Genomic DNA, 12042 nt, shown 5'->3' with positions numbered 1-12042 from the left:
AAGATCTTACCACATGTTTACAGATAATTGTGCAAATTAAATAATTGCACAATTACAATAGCCTCAAAATTTTATCTCATTCATGACTCAATTCTAATGTCTTCTCATAATTTTATAATTATTCTGAAGTGGCTGAAATTTATAAATTCTATTAAAGTCAAAGGCCTTCAGCACACTAAAATAATACTGAGACCACTATGATTTCTTATGAATAATTAGTTTTAAACATCCATGAGTCTTCATATAATGATTATGAAAACTTAGAAGAAAAATATAATAGCATAATTCATAAAATAAAAATTACAGTGAGTTAGGTCAATTAGTTTTTTTTAAAAAAGAACAGTTAAGTTAATGTACTTAGGAGCACTTTTCTTCTTCACTAGGATAGGAAACAAAATTAACATTTTACTCCGTGATAGAAAGTTTACTATACTCTAACTGCTTCACTATCTTCAAAAATATACTTCAATAAAATACACACACATGTTCTGTGAGTTAGCATAGTTATTTTTCTTCTTGAGAAGGAATTACAAAATGAAGCACTGAAAAGAACGAAATTTTGCAGGCAAAAGTTTAGGAAATCTGAAATCATCTTGCCTGGGTCATAATTCAAAGACAGTGATAAATGTTAGTCAATGGGGAAAAAAAATCAGTAGAAATATAAAATATGAAAGTCTTTAAAATCTAGACAGCAAATATAAAAACAGACAGACTTATGTGAAAGCTGGGAAAGGTATTAAAGAAATGAGGTATGATGGAGTCATAGTGCTACAATATATCTCAATGTATTAAGTTAATAACCCACACTTCAAAGTTGCAAAATCAGCAAATCATAAACTATTTGCTGCTGTGTTTATATGACCTTTCTGGTCAGATGTTTAATAGTCACTAGTAACCACATTTAAAACAAGCGTTAAACTAAGTGCACAATCATAAGGTGAGCATATCTGCCACTTAAGAAGGCAAATTATAAGTAAAAATGTAAGCAAATAATTTTGTATTAATAATAAATATATCATCAAGCATTTAACATTATCAGTATTTTAAAAATTTAAATAATAAATGCAACTATTTTATACAGAACTGTACCATTTATTATACATACAAGTGTATCAGTTCCCTTTGTTTACAAAGGCTGGTTATAGATAACATGGAATGTTACAGTACCATCTTGCATAAAATTTTAGTATACTTTTGTAGTTGAAAAAGGGCGCAGAAACACCAGCCTAATAAATCTGACTGAAGGAAATATCTTTTCTTTCTTTTTAAAAAGTACATCATTAACACACGCACCACAAACTGTACATAAGCTCACTTTTAAATCACCAATTGAAGATATGGTAGCAGGTATGTTGTAGTATTAACAACCTCTCCCACCAGTTTAACTTATTCAAGGCTTATACTGCTACTCATTCAGGAGGCTTTGTGGACATGTAAGATTGTAATATGAATTACTTAACTCGGGTAAGTACAATTTAAAGGCCAACAACAGCTGCCAAGAATTATTTATAATAAGAAATGTCCTTTTCACAGAAGACTCGCTGAGGAGCAAACATTCTTTAGATATCTTTCTTCTTTATAATTTATTGTAGTTGGTCAAGATTCTCCATTCTGAACTTTGGATGCTGGTGGCTGCATGAAATCCTTAAAAGGAACTAGTGCCTCTTTAAGTGCAGAGCAGACTTCTGAAGATGAGCAGGTGATGCATTCTACTAAAGTTGGGTATAAGGCAATAACTTGTGCCCAGGTATTTCCATCAACTGTAATGCAAAAAGTATAAAACCTCAAAACAGGGTGGATTTAAATAGCAGAGATTATCCAATTAACATAAACACAATCCTTTAAATACAATGCAAAGAAAAAATTCTAAAATATGGAGATTCCATAACTTGTACTTTTTGTTCTTTTAATCTTTGGGAGATTTCCTGCAATATTTCATAAGATATGAGAGAAAAATATATGGTCACTGTGCAGAGAGTCATCAATACCAATAAATTTGATAAAATACATTTTGATAAAATACATTTTAAATGATATTTCAATTTGTGAAGGCCTTGGAAGCTAGCTCAAGAAACTTAGAATAATTCAAACCTTTGTCATTTTTGGAATAATTCTCAGGGAATGCAGTGTACATTTCAAGAACAATTAGAAAGCAATTAAATTTTTATATGCCAAAATATAAATATCTTAAATGATTTTCCTAGTAATGTCCTTGATATGGATTTTAATTTCAAATGATCACACATAGATCCACTCTTCTCTTGTGCTGTTGATAATCTTTAATGTATATCACTAGATTTAAACTACAGTTAGAGGGAACATGACTACCTTTGTCACCACTACCATGATCAACTAGTATAGTTGAATGCTATTTGGTGAATGGTAAAAAGTGTTATATCCCAATTAGTTTATAATTCCCTTATACTCTGACATCACATATTGTACTTCTATTTTCCTATAAGTACTGAGCATTTTGTTGAGAGTATAATATGCAATATAACCTTCTGATAGATTTCTCTTAGACAGCATATGTATATGACCCTTTGTGGAATAACTCTCAAGTCTGGAATGCAGTATAGTATAAAAGAAAGAATACTATATTATGCTTAAGGAGCTCTGATTCTACTTTTTACTCCAATTTACTGAGTGCTTAAAAACTTATCTGAAATAAGGTAGTGCTGGGTGTCCCTGATCAAGTCATATATTTTCTTTTTTATCTCAACTTCTGCAATAGAATGAAAGAATGAGTTTCTAAAACTAGTGTTTTTAAAGTCACCTCCTTAAAAAAATTCATGGTCAAGTAAGTTTGGCAAATGTTGTTTGTATTATCTTCCCTTCTGGGGATTCATAATTCACACGTATTAAAGGCTTGTAGTAAGAGGGTCAACTTTATCTAATCCATGAGGTTGACCTCACAGATTGCAAGGACCTTGTCAGCTTACAATCCCTTATTTTTTTACACCTACAGCACCTGGTCTTCCTAGGTGGTCTCCCATCCAAGTACTAACTAGGCCCAACCCTGTTTAGCTTCTGAGATCAGACAAGGTTGGGCTTGTTCAGGGTAGCATGGCCGTAGACTCCAAAGCTAATTTGATTATGGAATTTTTTCCACTCAATATCGACTAACATCACTCATCATTAACATTCATTCCTTAGTACACGTATCCTGAGAAATACTGAACTGTTCATATAATCTCCTCTCCATCCTAACAGGGACTTCCTTGGAGTAAAGTTGAGAAAAAGGGGAATAAGGCTGATGGATACTGATGTGGGAAGGAATATCAGGCCAGAGCTGTTCTGCTTTTATCTGTTTTATATGTTGGGAATCCATAACAGATTTCACTTGTAGAAAGAATTTTGAAACTTAAGAATAAACAAAAAGCCACTGATCTAAGACATTTTAAAGAGTCTGCTACAGCTGTCTTCTCTGAAACTTTCTAATAATCATTTAATGAAAGATTTCAAAGAAAGGATTCTAGGAAAATGGCAGTGTAGGAAGCACCAGAAATCTGTTTACCCACCTAAACAACAACTGCACTGGCATAATCTGTTTGATGCCACCATAATGGATGGAACTCTGGAGCCTACTGAAGGCTTGCAACTTCTAGAGGAAGACTTGGACAGTGTATTGTGGTTAATTTTGGCCAATTCCAGCTCTTAGTACAGTAGCAGCTACCCATCCTTCACCTCTAAGCCATGTGGTAGGCAGCTGCACATGTCTTCCTGGAGCAGCTTGCACACAGCTTACAGGAGGCCAGGGCAGACTAAAAGGACCCTATCCTCCAAATACAAGGATCTGTGCTCTAATCATTTCTTCCGATTACAGAGGTACAGACAGAAACCTCAACAAGAATAAAACAACTCAATTCAAAAATTAGAAAAAGGATTTGAATAGATGTTCTTCCATAGGAGATATATAAATGACCAATAAAGCACATGAAAAGATGCTCAACATCACTAATCATTAGAGAAAGGCAAATCAAAACTACAATGAAGTAGTACCTCATACTTATTAGAATGGCTACTATCAAAAAAAAAAAAGTGTTGGTGAGAATGTGGAGAAACTGGAACTCTTTTTCACTGCTGGTGGAAATTTAAAACTGTACAGCTGCTATAGAAAATAGTACAGTAGTTCCTCAAAAAAAAAAAAAAAAAAGAATTATCATATAATCTAGCATATACCCAAAAGAATTGAAAGCAGGATCTCGAAGAGATATCTGTACACACGTTCATAGCAACATTATGAACAATAGCTAAAACACAGAAGCAACTCAACTGTCTACCAACAGATGAACAGATAAGGCAAATGTCACACACACACACACACACACACACACACACACACACACACTCACACACAATGGAATATTATTCAGCCTCAAAAAGGAAGGAAATTCTGCAATATGCTACAATATGAATGAACCTTGATGATGTCATGCTAAGTGAAATAAGCAAATCATGAAAAGACACTGTATGATTCAACTAATGAGGTTTAAGTAGTCAAAATCATAGAGACAGAAAGAATGGTGGCTGTCAGGGGCTGGGAGGAGTGGGAAATAGAATGTTATTAACGAGTACAGAGTTTCAGTTACAAGATGAAAGTTATGGAGATGGTGGTGATGGCTGCACAATATTATGAATATATTTAATACCACTGGACAGTACACTTAAAAATAGTTAAGACAGTAAATTTTGTTATGTGTATTTTACCACAATAAAAATTGGGGCAAAAAAATTGCATAGATTGAAATCTACCTAGATTACCCAGATACAGAGTTCACTGACCAAACTAATTCTTGGTTTATTACAGAAATATACAAAATATATTATTTAAGATAACATCTTAAACTTGGGAAGCTACTAACATTTCTTAAATTAAAATACTTTTAAAGAACTCACCATAGATCTTAGTGGGCACTTTGGACTTAACTATCAAAAACAAAAACAAAAAAATGTATGTATTGATATGGAAGATTCTCCATGATACTTTATCAAGTGGAAAAAAATAGTATTGAGAACAGCAGGCATAATATGGAGCATATTCATTTGTGTTAAAACTGGAGGCATGTTAGAGTTTACATTTTGTATTTACATAATAAAATAATGGAAATATCCACAAACTAATAAAAATGGTTACCTATGGTGAGGTAAGAACTGGACAGATAAGAGAACATGAGAAAGATCATCTTAAAACTTTTCCCTGTATATCTTTTCATATTTTTAAATTTTTGAACCATGTGTATGTTTACTACCTATTCAAATTTTTAAATAAAGGTCAAGTAAAATTATAAAAATCAAATTCCCCCAAACTAAAAATAAGTCCAACAAATGCTTCCTCCCCATTAGAAAACTCTAAAACAAATAACAAATGTGCTCAACAGATGCCGGGTACACATTGGTTCCAAACCTTGTAACCATCCTCCTGAATTAATTTTGGATTGACAATGTGCAGTCCAATGTAATTCTGCTGGGAAGGCCTGGCTTTCTCTAATATCTTCTTTTTTTCTGTTTCTTAATGAAGCTTATCATACCTTTCATCATTTATGGTTATATTTAATTTAAATTTTCACTTCATATACTTAGAAGCATAATTCAAATTCTCTTAAACAATTTTTAACATTAATTACTACAATGCCCTATCCATGGCCCATTGGCTTTATTAAAAATTGTTGGGGGGGTGGTGGTATTGAATTTTCCTTCCCTATTCTTCCTTTATACAAATTCTGGTTAAATTCTTGACAGTTATCTAAAGATCATACAAAATAATGCAAGTACCATGCACTGAAATATACTGGTAATATTAATATAGGAATAACATGGGAAATAGAGAATTTTCTTAAATATATTTTAAAGAATCACATTCTATCTTGTGATACAATAAAAATTTCACCAGTCTCTATAAAGTCAATGCATGGTTTCCCTTTCAGAAAAATCAACCAGAATATTTTAAGAGAACTCAAATCTCAACTTCAGGGATGAATTCAGGATATTGCTCCAGGATTTTTCTTAGAAATTCCACCCCTCCCTTTGGGTTGACTAAATATAAGTCTATTGCCTCTTAAGATTTCATATAATACTCACCTTTTCTAGGTCAAAGTACCAATGGGTAAATTTTGAAAACAGAAAAATATGTATTTAATTATATAATAATTGACAGGAACAAATAAATATACCATGACTCATTTATTAGAAACTTTTTTTCTTGGGCATTAAAAGTAATGCTGCTTAAAGTACCAGGCTGCTAAGGTGCTTGTGCCAGAATGTATATCAACACACTTCCTTCTTAAACAAGGTCTTGTTGTATAAAAATGTCAGCTGAACCAGTGTATTTGATGACACAACTGATTTATATTCTGGTGCCAGCTTTTTATCTTGTCCTGGAACAGTAACAAACTTTTAAGACCAGTGGCTGGTCCAACAAACCACTTTGAGCAGCAATGTTGTACAGGATTCAAAATAGAACAAAACATGGTCCAAAAAACTTCTTGAGAACTTTATAATTTAAGGGGAGTGAGTCATGTACATGTATAACTTAATACAAAAAGAGTGCTTTAAGACAAAGGTACACATAAAAGAGTTACAAGTTCAATGAAAAGACAAATCACTAACCTTTAAGCATTAAAAAACAGGCTTAAAAGTGGAGTAGTATTTGAAACTAGGTGGAAGAAGGCAGGAGAATGAAATAAGCAAAGGGTTGGGAATACTTGGGTAGACTGAGAATTTTAGTTTGGTGGGAGAGTAGGACAAATGAAGTCTAGTGGGAAATAAAGCATGAATAGAATGGAGTCAGACAGTATTCTGCACACTTGGTAGGCGATGGTAAATGAAAAAGATATTTTTGTTTTGTCTTAAAAGGATGGCAAAATTCATGATCAAATGTACTTTTGGAAAAATCATTTCTGGCAAGTAATGTAAAGAGTGGATTGGATAGGAATGAGTAACAGAAAGGGGAAACAAATGAGAAAGGGCTACAAACATGATTCAAAGTTATTTATAAATGTTATATCTATACAGTAAATCAATACAAATGCAAGATGGAAGCCCTCCCCCCACCCAAAAAAGTCAGTGATGCTCTATATTAAAAATATATGAAATATTAATTATCCATACAACACTTTGAATTCAAACCAATTTAGTATTAAAAAAAATAAAGTCAGCCAAACTGTTGTTTAACATAAAGATAAAATATTACAAATTAATTTTACTTAATTGATATCTTAATGGATTTGATGCTGTGCTGTCATAAAGACTGGAAAAAAGAAAGTTATTTAGGAACATAACTGTTATATTTCTAAAAATTCAGTTAAGAATAATAATACAAAATTACTTCACAAATAGAAAATAAATGTTGAGTTTATAGAATAACTGAGTTTCTAAGCGCTTACCATTCTCAGGCTGAGTTTTCTTAAGTGAATCGATGAGAGTACTGACTGCTTTTAAAACAAATATGATTTCTGTTACTTGTTGCCTAAAATGAGATAGGAAATTATCTCCATGAAGATTTTAAGATATGGCATGTGTCTTTTTTTACTGGGTTTATACAGATAAATATACTTTGGAAAAAAACAATACAATGCAAAGTTAATGTTAGTTTTAAATTCCTATTTAAAAAAATCATTTTATTAACATGTACTTCAATGTGCAAATAAGATAGTCTTACTGTAAATTATCAACTTAAAAAAGGGAGAAGAGGCAACCTATTCATGCAAATCTCAATTTATTTGTAAGATATTTCATATAACTACTTAAAATTAAGACATTTTATAATGTTTTTAAAACTTCTCCGTGAAATGTTTCTTATTTTTTTTAAATCTTTAACTAATTAATACTAAAAGGGATTTGCCAAAGCTTAAATGGAAGTAAAGAATACTATTACCTCTTGTCACATATTTTATCATGCTGTTAAAAGTACATTTAAAATTACAACAGTACTTATTCAACATTCTAATACAAAAAATAACATGTTCAAAATCTGTCCTAAGGTAGTACGATTTGGAGACGCTAGCAATGATAAATGAATGTGGAGTAAAGGATCAACAAGAGTAGCTTCAGTCCCCTCTTCCTACCTATAGAAGTGAAGCTTTTCTGTTCTATAGTATCCTCTACTCCCAATCCTATTCCTGGCACGAATCTGTGTTATTCTACAGATAAGATTTTCCTAATGCTATGACAGGATACTATTTCAAACCACTCATTGTAAGCACAGAAGTATTTTATTGTGTTGCAATGTAGCTTTTTGGAAAATAATATAATGATGACTGCACCAAACATAGGATGATACAATATAACATTTCATAGCACAACTATAATTAAGACTCAATTTAAAAGCAACAGAATAAACACAAAACATAAAAAATGAAGGAAAGGTTGCTTTCTGAAATTAAATTTTATAATCTAATAAACAAAAATATTCCAAGCAAAGCAACGTTATTAATGCTTTTCCAAGTATACTTCAGAGGTAAATTTTGTTAAATCAATTTTCAATCATGACGATAAGCATATTATTAACAAAAGTCTTTGGAATGTTTTTGTATCTAAATCTAAATATGGGAAGGTATAATTTTTATGTCCTAAAAATTCAAAATAAAGTGAATCCTAAAAGTAGAAATACAATGGCTAATAACTGATAATTAGGAAAAAAAAAAAAAAAACCAGCAAACTACTATGCAATTTTTCATTCATTGAATTTGAAAAAGATAAATGATAAATTGGCAAATAATTTTAAAATGCTAACAATGGAAGAAAAGGACATTCATATACTCCTAGGAGAGTGTAAACTGATAGAAATCTCTGGTTGACAATTTGTAATACATATCAATAGCTTTTAAAAAACTATATCTTTTGTCAGGGCAATTCCAACTCCAGACATTTATTATAAGTAAATAAGAATGTGCAAAAAGATTTAGGGCCTGTGATTTCTCTCTCCAATGAGATGGGACCCACAGTGATTTTCCTCTTTCCTGACTTTGATAACTTTGTCTGTCAATATTACTTTATCTTTGTTTCATTTGCTTTGCCTTACACTCAACTGCACATTAAAAAGATTGGCAGCATAACCACAACTTATGATTGCATTTTTTGGTAAGTTCTGATCTATACTCAAACTTTGACTAGCCTTGCTTAGCATAAAGGCCTAGAGTCCCTTCCACTGTTATAGTCTGGCTAAATGAGAAGCAAATCAGTTTAGGTATAAGGGCTTAAATAAGCAAACTGGATGGAAGAAGATCTAAGATATGGGTAGCTGACTTATAGAGAAACCTAGAAATGACTGTAAAATAAACCGGGAAGTTCCTACAGTATAACTTATCTATTATTTTCTCTCTAGAGAGATCCACAATCATGTGCTCATACAGATCCATTAAGTCCTTACCCAGGAATCCTTGAGAAGATATATTTTAGAATTCACTTTTGTTTTTCAAATTCAAAAGATAATTTGGTAATATATCATATATTATTTAACCTTCATGAGGAGTCTGAAAAAGCACCCTATAATACAGTACCATGTCAGCAGTAAAATTTATGAGTATTTACATTGTATAGGATAAACAAAATTATAAACAGCCTCAGGTTAAATTCAGATCACTTATGAAAACACTTGGTTTTTTGGAGTTTTTAAATTAATAATTATGATAGCATATTTCCTTCTTTAGTAAGTTAAAATACATACCTTGGAAGAGGGCATTTACCACTTAATCTTTCATCCTCTATATAGCGATGCAGTACATCTTGAGACCGCTTTAAAAGCACTGAGAGTGCCATTCGTGAGATGTAGCCTTCTTGAGGTGTTGTGACTTTATTACTGAAGGAAAACTGAAGCAATGTTTCAAAACACATTTTAGAAAATTCTTCTCTCAAACGAATATCAATCTCTGCTTCTGTAAAATAATTTTTTATGATTAATGAAAGGTTAAATTAATACACCTTGATGATAACTCTTAGCACACTAGAAACAGGAAATTGTTCAACTGATGAAGGGCATTATGAAAAGCTTAGAGCTAATGGCATGCATATATATATAAACAATTTTCCCTGTTGCAAGGTCAAAAACAAGGCCAGACTGTCCACTCTCAACACTTCTACTCATCATTTTTGTCTTGGTCTTTTTATAACCTTCAACAGCACTACAAAATACCTCTCAAGAGTTTTCTACATTGTCAAACTTGTTATTACCTCTTTCTTTTCCCTCTCCCTCCCTCCTTCTCTTTCTCTCCCACTTGTTGTTTTCTTTCTTTTTTTTCTCTCTTGGCAACATCTTTCCTGGAGCCTGACCTGACCTCTGCTCCAGGCTGGGCTAGTTGCTCTCTAGAAGTGCTGTCCACCAACTATATACCCTGGAACTAGTCTTTGCCATCACTGTATGAATTGTCTTTACTCTCTCTGTGTTATATCCTACTTCCTAGATCTCATACCCTCTCCATTTTTTGGTTTATTCCTTTGTAACTGAGAAAGAGTGAATAGGAAGTAAAATTTTTGAGACCTTGCACTTCTGTAAATGTCATTATTTTACAGCAGTATTCAAAATGTGGTTCCTAGCAGCATCACAAGAGAACTTATTAGAAATGCAGCTCTCATGTCTCACTCCAGACCTACTGAATCAGAAACTCTGGGGGCACAGCCCTGCAACAGCTTACCCTCGGGGTTGATTATGATGCGTGCTGACATTTGAGAATTATTGTTCTACACTCAGATTAGTGTGAAACTCCTTAAAAATCTTTTCCATTTATAACTCTGAAATCACTGCCTCAATGTCTTTTAGCTTCCAATGATGCTACTAAGAATTCCAAAGTCATTTTGATACAATTCTTGTGTGTGGAACTTTTTTCTTTTCTTTCTGAAACTCTTTAGGATCTTCTCTTTATACCTGGATGTTTTGATATTTCATGATGATATGCCTTATCATGGGTCATTTTTCTTTCACTGTTCTGGGTCCTGAGTGACCGACCATTTTTAACCTGGAGATTTATTTCTTTGTGTTGTTTCTTTGAAAATTTCCTCTCCTAGCTTCTCTCTATTCTTTCTTTCTGGAAGAGCTCTTGTTAAATGTTAGACTCTTTGATTCACTTTCTTTCTTTCTTTTCATACTGTTCACTTTTTCGTCTTTGCTCTACTTTCTGGGTTATTTCCTTAATGTTTTTTTCTAAATGTTCATTGATCTTGTTATTTCAGCTATCACTCTTTTAGTTTCTATGAGCTCTTTCATGTTCTAATTGTTCCTTTTCAATAGCATTTTTCCTGTTTCATGGATGTAAAATCCTTTATCTCTTTGAGCATCCTAATTATACTAATTGTGCTTCCTTTTATATAATGTTTCCTATGACTGTGCCTTATCTCTTTCCTACCAGTTTCTTTCAACCTTCTTATTTGTTTTGGTCTTTCTCTTTCATGTCGGAGGATTTTCTTAAAATCTGTGAGCTTTAGCTATCAAATCATACTTAAAAGCAGAGGACAAAAAATGATCACTGGAATCTCTGTGTTTATAGATTGGTCTTCTTTAGCAAGGAAGGCTTTGTATGTATGTTTAAAGAAAACTCAAAGTTGAGAAGTTTGTGTCCAATGGCAGTCATTGGAAGAATATCCATGTATCTTCCTTATCTTGGTACATTTAATAGCATAAATGGCAAGAGAGATCATCAGAAAACTACTAAAAAGTATATGTGATAACCCAATAGTCCATATTCAGCCTAGAATATTTACAACTAGTGATTATAAATATCGTTCTTAATGTATATTTTATTAAAATGTATCTAAACTTTTCCTATATACTCAAGAATAAAAAGTTGAGTACTTTAAGATAAATGAACTTTAAATGTTTTTCTCCAAGGTCCTCATGTTTGTGAAATTTGCACCTTACCAGATCAGTTTTAAAAATTGTCTGGGCTAGCACTAGTTTGTGAAGTAAGCAATATATGAGAGACATCTAGTGGTCAAACTGTGCACATTTATACTCTTTAAACTTCAGCTGTTTAATGCAAATTAAACCTGGTAAACTCTAGGGATTAAGGATACGCATGACACAAAGTTACAACTTTTTAATCACCTCCA

General features: G+C 32.3%; 1 protein-coding gene and 1 pseudogene across 5 annotated transcripts in view; both read right to left on the bottom strand.

The window, feature by feature from the left end:
- Positions 1 to 489: 489 nt before the first annotated feature.
- The window catches only part of MON2 (MON2 homolog, regulator of endosome-to-Golgi trafficking), a 99336-nt gene continuing 87783 nt past the window's right edge, over positions 490 to 12042 (bottom strand). For 4 of the 5 annotated variants that reach the window (XM_006923696.3, XM_006923697.3, XM_015598470.2 and 1 more), the window contains 3 exons: positions 9668 to 9875; positions 7386 to 7468; positions 490 to 1760 (listed from right to left, as the gene is read on the bottom strand). In XM_006923696.3, the coding sequence (XP_006923758.1) occupies positions 1597 to 1760; positions 7386 to 7468; positions 9668 to 9875 (455 nt within the window). In that variant the 3' untranslated portion in view covers positions 490 to 1596. Of the gene's footprint in view, positions 1761 to 4855; positions 4930 to 7385; positions 7469 to 9667; positions 9876 to 12042 lie in introns of those variants that run through there. The other variant, XM_025041055.1, reaches the window with a different exon arrangement.
- On the bottom strand, positions 2960 to 3078 carry LOC112472461 (annotated as a pseudogene).

Source organism: Pteropus alecto, unplaced genomic scaffold (genome assembly GCF_000325575.1).
Source record: "Pteropus alecto unplaced genomic scaffold, ASM32557v1 scaffold76, whole genome shotgun sequence".
Lineage (NCBI taxonomy): Eukaryota > Metazoa > Chordata > Mammalia > Chiroptera > Pteropodidae > Pteropus > Pteropus alecto.
Note: the sequence above shows the minus strand (reverse complement) of the source record. Positions and strands in the feature narration are given on the sequence as shown.